We start from the raw sequence: 21,481 nt of genomic DNA, 5'->3' as shown, positions 1-21,481 counted from the left end.
TTTCTGCAAGACGATATAATTACCGCCCCCAATTCCCATCTGCAACTGGGGTCACCTGTGAAGCATGTGTATGGTGCAAGCCAAGAAAAGCAGTTGGAGTGCTTGCTGTTGAAGATATTTGTTGTTGTTGCAGCTGCCAATGTCAGGCGGCAATCGACAGCAATTGCATTTGGCAATCGGTAGTCCATCAAGATTAACGCAAGGTGCTTGCAAATGCAGTCAGGCTTATACGTAAAACGAAACGAAACCCGGACCGATCCCGGACCAAATCCAAACAAAGTGGACGGCAAGCTGTGACTTGTCTGTTGCATGTCTGCCACTTTGCCTGTCTGTCTCTCCCGGATTGCCTAGGTGAATACGCATTCACGTGGCCGAGTGCAAACAATGCAAAAAGTCCCAATTGGCGCAGGTAAGGCGAGGGGCTCGGCAGGTGATAGGCGAAAGCTTCATGTGCAATTATAGGAAGACCCTCCGGTGTGGAGCTGCCTCTCGGAATGACTGCCTTCTCTGCGGCTGTTCTTGTTTGTCTTAGGTGTTGCCGGCGATTAACAGTTTAGCTTGGCTTTGTTTGTCTTAAGTGGGTTGCACTAATAAGCTGAGTGTGCAACTTGAAAAGCAGGCAACGTCAAACATTGAATAGCACACACTGTTTCCTATTCCTGTTACTCGCATTTAAGCGACTGGACTAGGTACCGAAGAGACACATGTGTTACTTTTAAAAAATCGCTAGACTGTCTAACATACATATAAACACACAGCAAACATATAAATTGAAGATTGTCATTGGCAACGAAACACTGTTGATTAAATCAAACCTCATTAACCTTACTGTATTTGGCCTTTGATGATACAATAATTACAAGCTTTTCAACGAAATCAGTTCAACGTGTAAATATATGTGTTCATGCCGCAGACATTCTCCTATTTACAGCTGACAGAACTTTAATGAAATGCTTATGCGATTCTTTTGACAGACCTTCCAAAAGCTATCTACCGCAGGCACAGAGATATAGGTCAAAATAAGTCAGTTATAATTGTTGAAATTAATGAGCTTACGCTTGCATACTTTTGGCATAATTGGCTTTGATTTTAGGCAGACCTGAGCGCAGACGTTGTTTTTCAGCAGATGATTTATGAGGGACCCAAGTGGTTCATTTACACTCAAATCACTTAGAAATCGAATTTGGGAATAATCCGTCATTTAATGTTTCAGGAAATTCCTATCGTCTTACCTGTAATGAATAAAAAACATAAGTTAGTCCATTTACAAAAATTAAGCAATACAAAATATATGAACAACTTATAGCTTATTGCACATTGTCCAGAAACTGAGCTGCACAAACGATTTTTAAACGAATATATTAAAGAGATTTTATAAGGGTTCTTAGGAAAGTATGTTAACGGAACGTGGGTGACCACTAACTTTAAAGGCATCGGAACTACTTAGAAAGCCAGACATTATTCCTTATCTAATCTGCTAAATTATAAAAATAATTCATAAAACTGTCTGCCATTGAAATTACAGATCTGAAATATTACTGGACTGTGGCCCAAGCACCACCAAAGCCAGCAGTACCTCCGGCGGAAACATTTCGTTGGCTGCCTTGTGTCAGTTCGTAATAAAATAACCACCGTGTCTAATGCTAATTTACTGTGCTTATATGGGCGTTAGGCCGCTTTTTCTCGCTCTCTCTCACACACTCCCTCTCTCTCTCTCTCTCTTCCTATTTTTCTCTATCTCTATAGCTCCCCCTGTGTCGCTCTTTCCATGCCTAGGTCTCCTTCGGTCCGGGAGCCCTTTTACTTTAATGGCCCTCCCTGTACCACCTGCCAGCCAGAAATAAATAGGAAAATTTATACGGTGCACATTAAAGGTCTGCCTGGAGCGTTGCCTTGGTAGCCTCAGAAACTTAATTTGCTTCCAAATGAGTTACAAATTTGCAATGTTCGCCGTATTTTTTCTTTTCGGTGCGTAAAATATACAGTAATTTGCTTCATGCTTATTCTTTGTTGTTTCCCAGAGTGACTACGTGAGTGGCGTTTAAATGGTGTACTGCACTGGCCAGTTATGTCTCGCCGAAGTTATGATTGTGGAAAGTGTAGACGCATCCTTATAAACTCTTGTCTTTGATCACTTTTACATTCATTTGGATCAATTATTTTTGTTTTCAAGTTATTGAGCTCAAGTGGAAAGGGTATCCCCCAGAGATATCTGTTAAGTTGTAACCAAATTATAAAAATGAGAACTTTAACATTAAAAGAACATTTTTGGCGATATTAACGCTAAGAAAAAAGCCGAGCGATGCATATTCAATTAGCAGCCATCCAAGAAGAAATAAATCTGTGAATTACGACAGCATCACAAATGGGTGCCAATCAACATAACTTTCTGCTCTTGAAGTTCCTTTTATGCATCTCGAAGACGCTGGCACGTACTAAGAACCATTTCCGCACTCTATTTCCAACTTCCAGGCTGACACGGACAATGACAATTAATCAAGCGATAACAAGATGTAAATGCAATGCATTGAATATTTTCCAAACCTTTACCCTGCATATTTTTTTGCAAGAAAATGGGGGAGTTATGGTCGCGGCAAAGCCCTTCTGGCGCATTGCAGTTTATTTGAAAATTAAATTTACGCCAAATTTGCGCAGACAGCTGGCTGCGTTTTCTTCTTCAACTCCCCCGGAACTTTTCAGTTGAAGCAACTTCATGAATTGGATTACAGTGCGGGTTCTTGCTACGTTTACCAAGTCTCAAGCCATGTTTTGCCCGCTGGCAAGCGACGTTGCATAGTTTTTTAAGTAGCTGCGTAAATTTTGGGTCGCTCAGATTTGTGGGTGGGCCCGAAAATTTCAACAAAAATATCCTCCAGTAGCAGAAGCAAAAATTTAAGGCAACAGCCGTTACGGAGAGTTTCATAGACTAATGGGAGGCACACCCCGTCCATCCTTGCCTTCGTGTAGCGAACAAAACGGTTTAAGTGCTTTTGAAATCCTGACGCTGATGCTGATGATGACGAAGACGATAATAATGATGCATGCGCCATCTTATTATCTATGCTTTATAAATTTGTTTTCGCAAAGTACTTATATTAAGTTTGATTATGTGGAGGTAGTAACTTCTGGCCAGGATTAGCCACGCGGTTAGGCCAAAAAATTAATAAATAATCTTAATAGAGGAGCCAGCTTTCTTTACAATGGGTTGAGTAAAAACCAATCACCAACGGCACTATTTTTTAGCTGGTAATTGAACTTATTATGAAGCAGTCATCCCTCAAAGATCCAGCTGAATATGTTCTTGTGTATTAACAATAATTTACTATGGATTTAAATTCGATTTGAAGCAGCCTCTCACAGCCAAACAGCTTAATATTAAAAGACATATACTTTCATACATACACGTACATATGCGTGTCCCCAACACATATTATGTGTATAGATTATTGTAGACATATAAATATATGCATAAATATGCATGGGAATATTAAGTTTTATAACCGCTATTAAGCTTTGTATCGCATATTTCGCAAGGCGTGAAAAGCCGACGCGCTTGAAAATATTTAAGAATTGGCCAAAAACAATTTGGCAAAAGCCGCTTAAAAGCCGCAGGGCTGTAGTCACAAGGCACACCAAAAATACAGCATACGTAATAGGACGGTATACACACATGTGCGCCAAAAAATGCCTTCTTTTGTTTTATTTTCCGCAAAGCCTATTAGACGCTTACAGTCACTCACATACGCACACACAGACCCTCCCGCTTATACACACAGACAGCCTAAAAACATGGCGCCATATTAAATTTTGCTTCTCCGTCAGAAGCATTTCTCTTCTTCATCTACAGTGGGACGCCATTTGACGCACATAAATATGCAGCAAAACAAAACAAGAGAAAACTTTCAGATCATGTGTTAAATTCAGTTGTGAAACGCCACTCGCTCGATAATAAGCAAGAGTCGAATGCGAAAACAAATCATTATAACATACAAATGCCACTTTAAACCTGAAGTTATCAGGATACAAGCATCCCGCGAAGGATGGGTTGTTGTCAGGACAAATAAGTACATCTAAATTTATGTTGTGAGCGGGCTTATCGCAACAGACTTCTGACAGCTTTTTGGTAGACAGCCTCTCACACAATTGCGACCTTTATCATAGGCAATCACTGAGACGATATCTGCGAAGCATTGATTTATTTATGCCTGATTTTGTCCGTTACCAACGGGCATCCCGACCATAATAAATTGCGTACAGACCAACTTAAATCTTTGTCATTAAAAAACATGAATTTGTTTTACTTGGATAAACAGGTTGATTTTGATTTATTGACCTGACAGCCTAGGATAAGCAAACTTCTACATCATTTATGTCAATTCTCTTATTTTCGATTATTGTCAAAATAAAATTGTGCCTTACGGACAAGCAGCTTCCAAAATTTTTAATTGGCTATAATTTATGACTATATATATTTCTTAGCGAATATCAAAACCAAGTTCTGCAAGCTTGGCAAAAAAATCTTAAGAAAAACTGTTAATTGGCTGCTAAAAATAATACCAAAAGTAACGATTCCCTGAAGATAGCTTTTAGTTCTTTTTTAGAATCAGCACGAAATGAATCGTCGTTTGAATTATATTGTAATATATAATATTAAATATTACTGTATCTGCAAGTCACCAATTGAGCAAAAGAAAACCATATTCGCCGCGCCATGCATGGCGAGTCCGCGTTAACAATGCCTGATATTCAAGAGTGAACAAAAACACCCTGACCATGCGAAGGTACAATGAAAATCGATTTTAAGGGACTTCAGTACGGACAATAACCAGCAGCAACAACATCATCAACGACAATTGTCAGGCTACAAAGTTGTGTGCAAAACGAGCAGGTTGAAGCAGCAAAAAAATAAAAATAAAAATAAACGGATAATAGAAAACAGGACAGCAAAGAAGACTGAAACAGAAAACAGTCAGACACAGAAACAGAAAGCTAACCCAAGTTAAAGTCAAGAGTGTCGAGTGGCCAAACAAATGGGCAAAAGTGTGGAAATATTTTCACAGCTTGTTATAAATACATAAAAATATGTCTCCCCGCGCTTGTTGTCGCAAAATGTTCGACAAAGTAGACAGCCCACTCATAAACTTTGCTTGAAAACAACATATTCAACAACTATTTTTATTCGTGTTCTGCACTTTTCCAAACTAGACAATAAATATTACCAAGTTTTTGTATACTATCAATACCAGGAATTCCTTTCCACATCCTACTCCTTGTTACTTTCTTGCTGAACTATATACAATAATTACGTAAAAAAGACAGCTTTACATATTTCTAACTGAATACAAATCAGCAAATCTGTAATATAGGCTATCGCAATAAATTCGATTCGATAAGTATCCACATATAAAACAAAAACAACAATACTCTTCTTAATCAGTATTGAGAGTTAAGTTAATCTAGCCTTATTTATTTGCCCGTCTGCAATACAATCCGTGTCTTCAAATGTTTTCACTAAAATTGAAAAAGTTTTGCACTGCGCTCGCTTAGTCATAATCCCACCAAAACTTTGGTCGACAGTGTTTAAAGTTTGCCCAACTTATAACGGAAGTTGGGGTCAAGATTGGCTGCATAGCATCTCATCTGGCGCATTTAAGCTACGGAACTATCCTAAGGCATTTAAGTGGCCGAGCCAATCTGATTAAGGTCACGCTAATTGTTTGCTCTGTGACTGACAAATGCGAGGGCCTACTGCAAAACGTTGTTTCGCAGAGATCTTCTCTTTGGCTTCCATTTCTCTCAGCATTTCTTGTTTACTGTGTGCCGGCGCATGCAGAGCAAGATGAATGAGTTTTGGTTGAATGGATGATGGCGTAGCGCTGCAAAAAGCGCATCGTAAAAGCTACAGCACCCCAACCCTCATTGGCAAATAAAAGAGCATCCCTTGTGAGAGATGTGCTTTCTCTCTGTGTGTGTGTATGCCGCCTTTTCTAATGTACATAAATTCCAACATTTGCTCATTTTAATGGGCATATTTTTGTCATTTTACAAAAGTTTTCGCAAATGCAAAGAGGAAACGTAGCATTCAGATTCACAGTTAGTATGTGACTGTGAGTATGTGCGTGTGTGTCGGTGTATATGTGTGTGTTTATACTGTGTGAATGTGCAGCATACTTAAAAATTTTTTAGAGCGCAGGGATTTGCCATAAGCGCAAACATGCAGCAGCTCACGGCTGCCGCTACATTTGAATCCTGCACGTGGACCAAAGAAGTGAAGACAGGGAGGTGAGCCACACAATAAGGGTTGACTTGTGGCTGGATGTGAGAGTGTTCGTGTGTGTGTGCCACAGAAAGCGCTGCAAAACCTCTTTAAGGCATGCGACTCTTCCATACACACACATACGTATGTATACATGCATATATATATATATATATATATATATATATATATATATATATCTGTATATATATAGACAAGCAGACCTCAGACAGACAAACAGACTGAGAGGCTGAGTCAGACAGATAGGACAGAAGAACAGACTGGGCTGGCAGTTGGTCCATACAGTTTTCCACGGCTTTGTCTGCTGCGCTGTATGTGGCTAGGGTGCGGCTGCGGATGCCTTTATATCAAAATGTGGTTTTTATTTCAGTGCATTTTGCATTTAACAGGATTCGTCGACGGCCTTTAATGACGCTAGATTAAAAATTCCACAACGACATTATGATTGAAGCATCGCTGCTATGTTAAGTGTTCAAATATTATATATAAGTTTAGAGGGAGACTTTCAACTCATAACGGAACAATCAATACTTGACTAAATACATATATTAGCGTTAACCTACACACAAATGCCTAGCATTTGCGAGCTGAAACCTTTTCAAACTGTCGTATTTCATTCTTACATTCGCTAATAGCTGCAGACACTAGGCGTATACTTAATAAGGTGGCTGCACATTTTTAATATCCTGCGGCAGCAAACAATGTGCAGATCAGAGCAGCGACTGCAGCAAAACTGTTGGGTGCAATGAACGCACAATCAAGCACAGGGCTGGGAGGGGTGCGTAGGCTTGCACAGGGTGGTAATGAAGCCAGCACAAAAAAAAACAGAGACAGCGACTGTAACGTCGCGGATCATAGCTGCATGAAGTTTATTTGAAAAGTTGAAACCGCTGCCAGTTGGAAGCTTGTCGACTGATGATTTTATTGTTGGTATTGTTGTTGTTTTTGTTATAGCTGTGTTAATATTGTTGTTTCTCTTGCAGTTGATGTAGCTGTTGGAACTCTGTTGTTGTTGCTTTTCGATTGCCATTGTAGGTAGGCGTAATCATGGTAAAGGCATTACACAATTTTCCTTTCTGATTGTTGCTTTCTGTTGTAACGTGCAAAAAAGGGGAAGTAGCTATTAATGTGTGCTTATGCGGCTGGTACTGTTAAACAAAATTTACAGCTTTAAAAATTTGCAAGTCAGACAGACAGTTGTCTTGATTTGAAGTCTATATTTCGAGATAGAGCAAATTGTATTGGGTCTAGAACGCATACTTGCTAAATGTAAATTTACATTATTTTGAGGCATAGAGAATTGAAGTACAATTTCATTCTACTTTGCAGATTTTCATTTTCTAGCATCTAGGGTATTCTGAGTATTCACTTCAGTATTAAAGAGGGTCAACGAGTAACACCATTAGCAATTGTGTGTCTGCAGTTGCAATATAATACGTCGGGTCGCAATTAAAAAGCACGTACAATAAGACTAACCGTCATTTGGCAAATATGCAAATAGTTTTTCTATACATTCACAATATGCACATAAAAGTTTGGAAAATGACAAACATCTCAAGTAATAGCTGTATTGATGAATTGTAATATAGGAATGTTTGGAGTTCATTAAACTTCTGAACTAATATGGCTGCTCATAGGACGCCCACGCAAAATGAGATATAAAGATATAACAAGAAAGAGACAGAGGGAAACAGTAGAATAAAGAATGAGGCAGAGAGAGAGAGAGAGAGAGAGAGAGAGAGAGTAAGAGAAATAGAGATATGCGCTGCCACTCACGAATACACATTCATTCCACTTGGCACTTGACTTTGGCTTCGGGACGCACTTAAGCATTCTAGACATGATTTCTAGCTCGCGGCGAATTGTTGTTGACTGTCTGACGAGAGGCAGCGCCAGTGGCCGTATTGAGGTATTCGCCTCGGTCCAGGCACGTATTTAAGCTGCCATATCGGCAGCACAACTTCCCTCCTACGCACAGTTCAAAAGACCTTTAAGCAGGGAACATTTAAATTAAACAGGGGCCAATTCAACAATCCAACCAACCGGCCGACCGACCGCCCGACCAACACAATGACTGCGTTCTGTGTCTATATCAAGATATGCGTTTTGTATACATAAATACGCATATAGCTACGACTGCATCAGCATTTGTATCGTTTCATTTTATTTCTTTATGATTGTCTGCCACTCTCCACGAGTTCTGCAATGTAGGCCTTTGGAATTTTAAATTGGACACCCCAAACTATGCTGAAAATAATTGAAGACTAGCTTTAGCCAGTTTAAAGGACGTTCTTTAAATAGGCATCGAGATATTTATAAGCTCTATTCATAATAAAATAGAAAAATAAACTCAAAGCCTACAATGATCACTGTTAATCGAAACGTAAAGGTATGAGCCTAAATATTTATAATTAAATATTTACTGTGAGACGCTTTAATTATCTGCTGAATTAGGCTTTAATACAAATGAGCGGTTATGAAATGAAACAATTTTATTTATTATTTATTTACATATCCGGTCGCCTTGGCCATTATTCGAAATTGCACATATTATTAATGCGTCGTGTTTACAAATAGGATTACGAGCCAAACCGCCCAATTCCAATGCTATTACAATTTCCATTTGCCAATTGCGTTTTGAACTGCAATTGCAATTCCAATTATTAATTATGCAAAACGAAAGCTGCACAGGGGCAAGACAAAGCTTTAAAAACGTAACATCGAGACTAAAGTATATTTTTGCGAAATCGGAGCAATTGAAGAGGGCTCTTTATGAGAGGATTTCATAGATTTCAGGCTCATTGAGCCAACGAGTCAGATGCGAAATCAAAAAGCACTTAAGATGCCAAGCGAAGCATGGCAAGCCTCAAAAGACGAAAGGAGTCGGCATCCACCATCAACATCACCATCAGTCTGCTAGGAGTCGCATAAGCATCAGCAATACAAAACAGATACAAATATAGATAAAATAGGCGCCCTGATGCGGTGGTACTTAACGCTGCCGTGTTGATTGATGGCGTCAAAGCGTTTATGGCATGCAAGTAAAATGCATTCAATGCAATGCCAAGTGGCGGTTCCATTCAAGTGAACCGAAGTGTGTTCAATATAAAAAAGTGCGTTCGCTCCACCCATCGTCTATGATGAACGCCCAACATAACAAATATGTGCTTTCAAAATGTATTTGCATTGGGAGCCTTTTACTTTGGCACTCAGAGAGTTGAAATATTTGCGGCGCCGCGCAAACAAATGCAAAGTATGATGATGGATTGCGTTGCTCTGTGGCTTGCCGAGTAAGAGTAAAATCTCAAATTTAAAAAATAAATTTAAAGCCTCAAAATTGGAAAACACAACATCAAAACCTTACACATTTTACGACATAACACATATTGGACCTTACTCTCCACTGCATTGTGCATCGGCTCTTGAGACGGCATACAATAAATTGAAATAAATACTATGTTAAGTATGTTAAGTATGTACACATTCAAATAGAGACTCGTTGTATTATAAGTCCATTCGTAACTATAAAATCCTCATGTCGATGGAACGGCACCAACTTCAGATCAGAATGCGTTATAACTAGCCAAAGCGAAAGAGCGGATATCCTTCTTAACAAGCACCGAATCCGAAGATGACGTACTTGAGATGCTGCAACTTATTAACAGCACACGAGACAAGTGGACGGCAGTTGCTTATTCTCTTGTTGATGATGATGACAATAGCCCAGTACAATGCAATTACCATGAGTCCACGCAATCGTCCGACGCTGCCCAGCTGCACATTCTGATCTTTGCGTGAGGCCTTGAACTGACTGGCGGCATTCTTAAATTTACGAAAACTCATAGGTGGCCATAGTAAAGACGGAGACTCAGACTGATACTGAGACTGAGACCTACACTGAGACTGAGGCTGACACAGAGAAAATACAACGAGAGGCCTGCAAATATTTTGCAATTATCATTGCAATTTGAGTTTCACACGCAGGCACTGAAACGGAAATTTTAATTTCCCTTGGCTTGCGTGCTTCTGCAGACCCGCATGAAATTGGGAATGGTAAATGTTTGAGTGCAGATAATAATAATGACGATCTCAATGGTACTTAAATGATTTTCCTTGCAAATGTGAAGCTTTTTATGCTGTTACAGCGGCTCCCGAGACATGTCAATGCACTTTAAATAGGTTTGTGGGCCATGCGTAGAAATGGAAGTGCAAGTGTCATTGGCAAAAAAAAAACAAAAACAAACAACACACATCTCCACCCTCATCTTAATCAAATCAACACGCTAAACAATGCGGCGTGAAAAATCTCACGGCCCGCATCAATTCTCATTTTCTGGGTCGCCATTGTCGCCAGGTACAACAAGCCGCCACAGAATGGGCGAATACACCGCCGTGCCGAGGGCGGGAGTATGCTGTGAGTTAGGCAAGATGTATGAAGTACCGCGTGTTGTCGAATGTCGGGGCGACATAAAAAATTTAGTAACTAATTTGTGTTGGGACAACCACGCTAACCACCACAAAAAAAAAAAGCAAAAAAAATACTCTGAGAGACTTTACGTAGTCGACAGTGTACGACTAGGTAAAGCCCTGTACCCTGTGTACTTGTATTTACTCTATGGCGTATATATGTATGTATGTACCGAGAGCTTTTAAATAGGAGCATAATACTAAAGATCTTAATAAATATATATATACATAAAATTAAATTAAAAAAAATACTAAAGAGTCCAGTAAATGAATAGTCTGATTATTGAATTTCTATTTATTATTAATCTTTTTTTTTCCCCTTTAATTATGCATTTTTAATGTACATATGCAGAGTATAAGGTATATTATAAGGTATATACATTATGAGTAGCGACATACACAGACTAGAGACAGCAAACATTGCAATGTACTTATTGCCGTGAGGACTGCTCATAGATATCATTCATCCGCTGGCACATTCACGCAACCGCGATGGGGTATACAACCACTCTTAACTAGCTAACTAGAGATATAGAAATAAGATATGCGCATACATATAGAGGGCACAGTTTCCTTTTCTAATTCGAGGCATGTTATGTACCCAAAACAAATTTACATTTAAATTAAATATTTTTATACCTATTTTAAATATTTGGTCATGCATAAAATTGACAAATTTGAACTTGCTGGGCAGCAGAACAGCACAGAACCTAAACCTGAAGCGTATCAAATATCAAAAGCTTGCATCCATATATCTACCGGAAAATGAAAACCAGGCTTATAGCAGAACAGACAGACGTAAATAACAAAAGCAAGAAAGTTCAAAATAAAAAGTTCAAAATGAATTTTCATCAAAATAGTCCACAAATTTTGCAGATGCCTTTTTCGTGAGGCTTCAGCACCGCAAAATGATTTATTTAAAATTTAAATGAAGAGCGGGACCTCAAAACAGGTCAAGGACAGAAAAACAAAATGAGCCACAAATACTATTATTTAAGGCTTCCCGCAAAAAGGACTCTGTATCCACATATAATGTCGATTGGGGATAAAAGAAAATCAATTTTCACAAAACTAAAGCATATACAATCTTTTTTTATGTTTGTTACTTATAACTGTACCGCCAATTAGTACGGCGTAAACGAGCAAGCAACTGGCCCTTAATTTCTTGAGTTTCCATCCTGTACTGAAGAATATATATGTATATACATTTATATTCACCCTTTATTACTAGTATTTCGGTTAGTGTCCGTATGCTCTTCCAAAAGGATACAAGAATTAAATAACAAAATCAACAGTAATGCAAAAGCTGGATTAAATCATACGACAACATAACTCTAAAGCAGACACTAACTATCATGAAAAAGAAGTTACTAAAAGTCGCAGTCGCTAATCTGCTTTCGTCGCGGTCGGTTGTGTCACGCATACACAAAATACGCGAATTTTCTACTTAAGCTAAAAATAGCCCTAACTGTAAAAGACCTAACGGTAAACATCGGACGCTGTCCCGTGCAGTGTCGGCTGCCCGAAACAACGAACAACAAGGGGTCTGCGACAAACCAAATATACTCGTTGCCCACCAGGGCCACACTTATTACCCCTCTACGTGCGCGTCACTGCACACGAGGGGAAATAAACGCCGTGCTCAGCTGATATTCTGCTTCGAAAATATAACAAAGTTAACAAATACGAATTAAAATGGACAAAAACCTTTCTGCTAACTCTCAGCTTAGAAATAAGCCGATTGATTATGCAAGAATGTGCCAAATAGCTGGGAAAACACCTTTTGAGCTGAGGGCTGAATTCAATAACCAACGCCTATCATGCACTGATTCTCAGAATCTCAGCACCATGACAACAACAATCACATTTACTAGTGCTACTTGTAGCACAGTATATACCACCGCAACTGCTGCAATTAACAGCGCGATCCCTAGCGGAAGAATGGATAGTCAGGCAGCCGGCTTCCCACCTGACTCTGTAAAACTCACTGGAGCTGCTACAAAACTGGCAGCAGCCCAGAAAATGCTTAAAACTAAAAGGAAGATACCTCTATCTCCCAATAACAATAACAAAAGAGCAAACAGAGTTGAGGTCTCACACTCCGCTTCAACTAATATGGCAAAATCCAGTAACAGCTTTGCTTTACTGGACATGGATATGGACGCAACCAGTGAAGGCGAGGATGATGTGAATCCCACTGCTTCTATTGTTGATCATAGCAACACTGCTGATGCAATTGATACAGTCAACAGCCATCAGAATAAAGAACCCAGCAACAACCAACAGACTCTCGGGTCATCTAAGCCACCGCAAATCGTTGTGAGTATCACTGATCTTAATGATCTATTTGAAATCATTAGTGAAGTCACCAGTATTGATAACGTATCAGTCAAGATCAACCAAGGAGTGACGGCTAGAATATTTCCCAAAGATAGCGACACTTACAGAGCTATCGTAAGCCATTTTGATGCGATAGGTATTGAGTTCCATACGTATCAGATGAAGGAAGAAAAACCTTACAGAATTGTAGTAAGAGGGCTACACCATAGTACCTTGAACAATGAAATAATTGCCAATTTTAAAAAATATGGCTTCGATGCTCTGCAAATTCACAACCCAAGGTCACGGTCAAACAGGGATGCAAAATTAAATATATTTTTTGTAAACATAAAACCTTGTAAAAACATTAACGAAGTTTACAATATAAAAACACTTTGCCGCCAAATGGTGAGAGTTGAAAGAATGCGTAAAACTTCTGAAATCGTCATATGTACCCGATGCCAAGAATATGGCCATACAGCCAAATACTGCCGTCGCCATCCTAACTGTGCACGCTGTGGCGAGGACCATCCCACCAATCTTTGCGCACGTTCACAAGATGCACCGCCTACCTGCCTTCACTGTGGAGGTAACCACATGGCAAGCTACAAAGGCTGCCCGTGGTACCAGGAGTTCTATCGACGTTCACTGGGCTCCTCTACGATCAAGAAGAATCAAGCAAGACCACAACAGCCACAACGGAAGCACCAGCATCAACCAACGCGTCCACAACCACAACCACAGCAGCTATCAAATACTTCTGGAGTTGGAGCAGGTGGAATATCCTATGCCGCGGTAGCAAGAAATGGAAGCGCATCTGCTCAAAGCCGCATACATAATATTCAAGCGCAAGCCCAGTTAGCTAAACCTATAGGACATATCTCACAGCAGCAGCATCAAGTTGATGTCCAATCTTTACTGGAACAACAACAACAACAATTTTTGAAATGGCAAAAAGACTTGCAAGTGCAGCAACAGCAGCAATTTCTTTCATGGCTTCAAGCACAACAACGCGAACAGCAACAACAAAACAAGAGAAACAGTGAACGACTAGAACGTCTAGAAAAAATGGTCCACGAAATGGCCAGCATGCTCAAGCAATGGACTGGGGATTCATCGACTCACCAGCTTCTTAACAACGCCTCAGCCTCACAATGAACTCACTCAAGATTCTCATCTGGAATGTCAATGGCATTGCAGGAAAAGCCAGAGATGTGGAGCTATTCGCGCACAACAACAACATCGACATTCTACTATTAAATGAAATCAGACTGAATCGAGGAGATACAGTCAAAATATATGGCTACACCTTCTATCCAGCTTACAAGCCATCAAGCCACAACCATGGTATGGGAGGAGCGGCTATATTCGTTAGAAGTTCACTGCGCCACTTCCCACAAAGGGTTATTGAAACTCAAAATATACAAATGTCTGCAATCAAAGTTGCCACTGGATTGGGAGACATCGAATTTTGCGCCATATACTGCCCACCAAGGAACAGAATAGAAGAAAGACAATTCAGCGACATACTCGCTTCTTGCGGCCAAAGGTATCTTATTGGTGGTGACTGGAATGCACGACACTGGCTGTGGGGAGATTCATACAATTCACCCAGGGGAAGAGAACTAGCAGAAGCCATCACGGCCAGAGGAGCTAATATTCTTGCAACAGGTTCTCCTACTAGGTACCCATATATATCCAGTCATACTCCCTCTTGCATTGATTTTGCATTATACCATGGGATACAGCATTATCAAGCAAATATTTACCAAAGCTGGGACTTAGACTCTGACCATTTAGCCCTTATTGCCGAGTTACACATCGATGGTCATTTTATCAGGCCAAGCCCAAGGCTAATAACCAGCCGTACTGACATCGAGGCTTTCAGACAACAGCTAGATGACTCCATTCAATTGAATTTGTGTCTGAACTCCGGCGAAGACATCGAGAATGCGGTTGATAATCTCTCGGAGAACATATATAGAGCTGCTGCTGCTACAACGCCGCTTAATCCTGCGCCTCGTCCCAATAATTATGGCATTGTTCTAACGAGAGAAGCCAAAGAACTCATCAGAACAAAAAGGCGCCTTCGTAGAAGAGCAATTCGATCCCAAGATCCTTGGGACCGCCTTTTGTGGAACCGGGTAGCAAGACAGCTACGTAACCTTTTAAGGGAACTCAGAAGCGATTTCTTCGAGCAAAAACTGGCTTCCATGGACTACACTATTGATGCAAACTATTCGTTATGGAAATGCACAAAATCACTCAAACGACAACCTTTTAGACAGGTACCTGTCCGATGCCCTAACGGCGAAGTTGCTAAATGCGAATTGGAACAGGCTAACGCATTCGGATGCCATCTAGAAGAACGTTTTACTCCATTTAGTTATGCTACGACGGAGCAGACCATGGAGATACAGCTATATTTGCAGACCCCCTTGCAGATGTCTCTGCCTATTGAGCCTATAAGGATTGAAGAAATTACCGAAGCGATCCAAATATTGCCGAAAAATAAAGCTCCCGGAATAGACAAGATTTGCAATGCAACGCTGAAGGCCTTACCTACAAGAGCGCTACTTTACATTGTACTAATCTTCAATGCCATCATCAGGCTCCAAGTGTTCCCAAGGCAATGGAAATTAGCTGCTATCTTGATGATCCACAAGCCTGGCAAGCCGGAAGAGGATCCAGAGTCATATCGGCCTATAAGTCTACTGCCCTCCTTGTCTAAACTATGGGAGAGGACCATTGCCAACCGCATTAACGCAATATTTAGACAATCCAATATCCTACCGGATCACCAATTTGGATTCCGGGAGGGACACAGCACAGTGGAACAGGTCCATAGACTGGTGAAACACATCTTGCAGGCTTTTGATGACTCTGAATACTCCAACGCTGTCTTTATCGACATGCAGCAAGCGTTTGATAAGGTGTGGCACGATGGATTACTGTACAAAATAAAAAACCTTCTACCTGCTCCGTACTATGGCCTCTTAAGATCTTATCTAGAAGACCGTGTGTTCCAAGTCAAGGTAAAAGATACACTCTCGTCCACATACCCTATGAGAGCAGGAGTGCCGCAGGGCAGTGTTCTTGGTCCGCTGCTGTTCTCCTTGTACACCTCTGATATACCTAGCCCGTCCTCTCAACATATGGATGCTCCCTCGAAAGCTGTCATTGCCACATATGCTGATGATATTGCCATCATCTATAACTCAAAAAACGTGGTTGAAGCAAGTACAGGACTACAGAGATATCTGAATACTCTCGCTGATTGGTGCAAGCGGTGGAATCTCAAAGTTAACCCGCTAAAAACTTTGAACCCTTGCTTCACTCTAAAAAGGCTGGCAATGCATACCCCCCCAATCGAGATGTCGGGAGTAACCCTACAGCAACCTGCTCAGGTGAAATATCTTGGCACCTCAAAGCTACGGTGAAAAAATTTCGTCACAGACTGCAACAATTAAGATGGCTCACCAATAGAAAGAGCACCTTACCGCTGAGATGCAAAAGAGCTGTCTATGTGCACTGCATCCTACCAATATGGCTCTATGGAGTGCAAATCTGGGGGATCGCTGCAAAATCGAATTATAAAAGAGTGCAGGTTTTGCAGAACAGAGTGTTAAGGCAGATAACAAACTGTCCCTGGTACATACGCGGCTCAACACTGCATAGAGACCTCAAGCTGTCTACTGTCGAAGAACAAATAAATAAACACACAAGCAGATACTCAGACAGACTTGTACGACATCAAAGCCTACTCGCAAGAGGTCTAACACCTGCCAGACCCCTAAGACGACTTAAACGGCAGGGCTTTGCCAAAACAATGGGTATTCAATAAATATTATTATTATTATTTTTCTTTTTTTTCTCAGTCCTCACAAATTGAGTGAGGTTTGGCTCTAATTTTATGTATATATATGTGTTGTTAAAGTACTATATGTGATTGTACAGTTTCTACACTTAATAAACCAAAATTAAAAAAAAAAAAAAACTAAAAGTCGCGTAAACTAGGTCGCAAGTAATATACCGTGCAACAGTGAAAGAGTAAAAAATATAAAAGCGCTGCATACTTCATGGCTCCTATCGCAACAAAATTCAATGAGCATACACGTTCCAGTCGAATGATATGTGTTGTCTGGAGTAATGCTGGACTGGAATGCGACCCTATTTCAACTCAAGTGCATAGTGTATTATCCACTATCGTATTTAGCGTTTAGCTAAACAAGGACACTTTAACAATGTTGACTCTAACAACAATGAAAGGATCCCAAGCTCCAAGTCAAAATGTTACCAAAAGTGCCGTCTTGATGACGCGACAAAAATAAAAAAACAAGTGGAAGGAGTTGAGTACAACTAATAGATATAGCCAGATGTGTTTGACATTATTACGATTAAGAGAAGTTCATTCATTTTCTCTCTTAATTAAAATTAAAGATGCCTTAACAGTCACTAGAAAACATTTAAGTAATTGTCTAATTTAAATGTAATCAGCCTGCTAAAAGGTCAATTAGTATTCCAACACAACAGACATTGACTGTGTTTAAAAAATGACTTAATTAAGGTAGAGTCACTTCAGGGGAAGAAACAAAACATAAACAGCTAATGAATACAAATAACTTATTATTATTAATATCAACAATATTTAAGTCGGCTTTTAAAGCCTTTGCATGTTGCACGTGTTTGTTGTAGTTTTCCTTTCTGGGGTCAGCACAACAAAGAATCAATATTTTAAGATCGAATCACACACTTTTCAGGCACTTAAACTGTGCTGCATGCAGCACAGGCGAAAAGAAATGTTGCAGATAGGGAAACTCCAGCACCCGAAGGAAGCATGGCGGAAACTGACGTGAGTTGACATTACATGCATTAGAAGCTATTAGAACAGTATGAAGAGATGCCGATACTGCTGCTCCTGACTACCTGCCTGACTGCTGCCTAACTGCCTCCTGGCTGCCTGCCTGGCTGCCGGCTCCCTATAGTATCTGTTATGCAGTATCAAACAGCAGCAGCATCCCAACGCTGATGGTTGCTGTAATCATCGGGGCATAGATAGCAAAGCGGTGAAAAGTGAACGGAAGAGCCAGAACCAACCCAGGCATCCAGCCACATGTGGAGAGGTTGTCAGACGAGTTGGAAAAAGTTGCCACGGCGCGCACTTTGCCGTGTCATTGAACGTTGTAATGGCTTTCGCTGGTTCTCTATGCTACAGTCTGCATCGACCCAAGGATGCTGGCCCATGTGTAGGGTAGCTATGTGAGTATGTGTGTGTGAGTGTGGATGGAATTTAAATAAATTAATACGCTGTATTAGACACATATTAGCACTAGGAGCACCAGAGAACCAGTTTCCAGGTTCGAAAAGTTGTTTCCTTAGTAAAAATCATCCAAAAGTAAAAGGTGAAAGTTCACGTGCGCCATACGCCGGAGTGGTAGTTACGGCTGAGCGCTCGCTGAAGTATGGTTCAGAAATTTTTAATGGCACATATGCGAGGGCCAGATAACTGTCAGGGACGTGCCGACACCTGCTACTAAAATTCAATAACAAATGCATATTTAAGCAGGCTGAACTGAATATGAAAATGCAAACAAGCATATACACATCCCGTGTGTGCTGCTATGTGAAATAACATATTAATGACTTGCTTAGTGCATGCAAAATACACTACAAACTGGCAGCCCAGAGCATTAGCAATTGAAAATTATTTAATAGACCATTAAATCGGTTTTTAAAGCGGCCGCTATTAGGCTCACGCCATTTAAAACATATTAGTGCATGGTACAAAATATTAAATGTGGTCCTCCTTAATAAGCATCAACAGTGAAAAAACGGTCTGAAATGCAATTTCCCTTACCAGTTTCAGCATCGGATGTTTATTGTGCAATATTTTAGAGCATTACTTATATGTATCGAGTAGCAATTATGATGTCATGTCTTATTCTTGCAACTTAGGCATAAAATCTGCATTGAGATAAATATGCACAAGGAGCAAACCAATCATCGATAAATTCTGTGTGACAGCAACCTAAAGAGCAGGGCAAACCACGAAAAGAAATCAATTTCCTGTGAATTCCACCACCCGAATTTGAAGTTCCGTCTGCGACTGCGATTATCCTGCTGTTTTTTGCTATAATGCCTCCTTTTGGTCTCATCCTTTTGACTCGTTTGGCAAATAAACTTGCCGAGCCACTCAAGGCTGCGACAAGAACGAAGTCAGACTGGAATATGTTCCATACAATATATTCAAATGTGTGCTTTTCACTTCCTATTACCAAGGTAAACAAAAATTTTATTACCTTTTTATGAGCTTGCTGGAGTCACAATGTCGCTGAGCCAGTTGGCAGTCTAAGCAATACCAAAAGCTTTGAGAGTTGTACCTCTCTAGCACACAGCTATGCATAGACCATAAAAAATTGGGTAGTAAAAACGCAAAGTGCAGAGCGTAGCAAAAGCGAATCCCTGGGCAATATGATACAGTTGAATAAATTCCGTTTGAACTGGGAAAATTCAATTTGCAATGACATCATTTGAGCCCAGACAACAGAATCCAAGTACATGACACTAAAGTCAAGTAATGCTCAAACCGTCCATCCCCAACGGATGCAGATTCGTCAGTTTGATTAAGGTGGATGCCAGTCTTCTAATTTCGCATAACAGACACAATTTTTCTGAAGCGTCAAGTAACCAACTAAGTCATCTCGCCTTTTTCTAATATTTATAATTACTGTGATAATAAATTATATTTTTAGCACGCCTCAAAGTGCTTCGTATATCTTAAAAGCCTTTACCATGTTGCCACACATAAGACGTAAACATAAACATTTTTTCTATTCTCGCGTCAGTGGAACATTTTAATTTTCGAATTATCAAGGCTAAATAAATTTGCACATTTGCTGTATGTTTATTCACGTTGCGTTAGGCTCTGTATGTATCTATACAATACTTTCCAGCAGAGCGCAAATAATTTACTCACTGTGCGAACTGCGAACTCTGGGTCCATCATCTGTCTTTGGCCAATTTTCAAAATCAACCACTTGAGTTCGAGACACAACCACGCTAAAAAAGCTTACACGTCTCCGAGAATGTGGTGCAGTGCATGACTTTATGTATACAAACATACGTATATACAGACATATAACTTTATTTGAGCTTTTTTATCTATAGCTCGCCATTGGTAAGCTTCAAGGTTAGGCAAGCAATACGATGGCTGACTTCTTATTCTTCTTCGACTTTTTCTGTTTGAATATTATATTATTGTGTTTGCTTTGCAGCAAAAAGAAACTAAAATCCAAGTTGCTAGCTTAATTAGCTAAATAGTTTATGCAAATATTTTTTTGGAGAGGCACGCGACTCCCAAATTGAATATATGTAAGTTAATATACCTTATATCGTTTTTAAGTTATGATAAATTTGAGCGTACTCCATTAATCGAGCGTAAACAGACCGTATAAATTAATATGTTATTTGGTAATTACAAATATATATCACTACACTCAAAATACTGTAAGTATTTCAAAATATATATATGTATGTATATATGTATTGCTAATGTGCACGATACTATTACTATACTAAAATAAAGCAACAATAAAGTGTATTCTGGAATGAGTCACTTATCCAATTAGTTTGAATTTAATTCTCAAATACCATACAATATGTGGTTGTATATATATATATATATATATATATATATATATATATATATATATATTCATTCCCTGTTCCATAAAAAATATAAGATTTTCCGAGAACTCGTGCCTTACTCAGGCCTTCTGTCGACTTCACAGACACCCATTGAATCATCCACAATATGATCATCATTCGCATCAGCTGTTTCGTAGAGTGCTTCGACTATAGACTACAATTGCTGTGTGAACTTAAAATACAATTGATAGGAGCTACTGAATGAGTCAACCATTTGTTGCAGTCACGTTCTCACGCAAAAGTTCAAGTATATGGTGTAGACATATACAAACATAGATATACATATAAATGTATGTCTGTATGTATAGGGCTATTGAAAAATATATGCAAATTTAATTAGTAAGCTGTTTCATCGATGTTTTTTACTCAAATATTGCCCACTTCATCTAAACAAATAGCAGCATGCTGTCAGCTGTCATTTGTTTTGCTGCTCTGTTCATTATATTCGTTACTGACTTGCATCATTAAATATTTGTTTACATTTTATTGTGAACATTCCAATATAAGATAGAGCTTCGTCTTGAATTGACTCGAATAAGTATGTGCAATGGATCACAACGGCAAGCTATGTATATATGTGATTCTTAATCTGCGGAATGTTCGCTGGCCACAGAAATATCATCATGACATCATATCTAAATAAGAGCATATACACACATTCACACATTCATATGTATAGACACTTTGTTTAACAGTTAAAGCTACTCATGT

At 39.6% G+C, this 21,481-nt stretch overlaps 2 protein-coding genes and 1 long non-coding RNA gene across 3 annotated transcripts in view; 1 reads left to right on the top strand and 2 right to left on the bottom strand.

The window, feature by feature from the left end:
* LOC6578240 (Krueppel-like factor luna) overlaps positions 1–21,481 on the bottom strand; it is a 79,056-nt gene that overhangs the window by 21,339 nt on the left and 36,236 nt on the right. The gene's annotated exons all lie outside the window — the stretch shown is intronic.
* LOC122757655 lies at positions 805–8,574 on the bottom strand. The gene is made up of 2 exons (XR_006357761.1): positions 8,054–8,574; positions 805–1,232 (listed from the first exon to the last, which is right to left on the bottom strand). It is a non-coding gene; the product is annotated as an uncharacterized LOC122757655 (long non-coding RNA).
* Positions 12,116–13,479, top strand: LOC122757654. Its single transcript, XM_044010511.1, has 2 exons — positions 12,116–13,063; positions 13,134–13,479. Exons 1-2 carry the CDS (start codon positions 12,440–12,442, stop codon positions 13,152–13,154), a joined length of 645 nt encoding a protein of 214 aa, XP_043866446.1. The 5' UTR covers positions 12,116–12,439; the 3' UTR covers positions 13,155–13,479.

The sequence above is a fragment of the Drosophila mojavensis genome, unplaced genomic scaffold (assembly GCF_018153725.1).
Source record: "Drosophila mojavensis isolate 15081-1352.22 unplaced genomic scaffold, ASM1815372v1 contig_80, whole genome shotgun sequence".
Taxonomy (NCBI): domain Eukaryota; kingdom Metazoa; phylum Arthropoda; class Insecta; order Diptera; family Drosophilidae; genus Drosophila; species Drosophila mojavensis.
This window is presented reverse-complemented; position numbering and strand designations above follow the sequence as displayed.

Bases quoted from the DNA above. Each gene is read 5' to 3' on its own strand.
- LOC122757654 (XM_044010511.1), top strand. From the start codon at position 12,440: ATGGACAAAAACCTTTCTGCTAACTCTCAGCTTAGAAATAAGCCGATT. The intron at 13,064-13,133 runs GTGAGTATCACT...ATAACGTATCAG, and splicing joins CTAAGCCACCGCAAATCGTT to TCAAGATCAACCAAGGAGTG.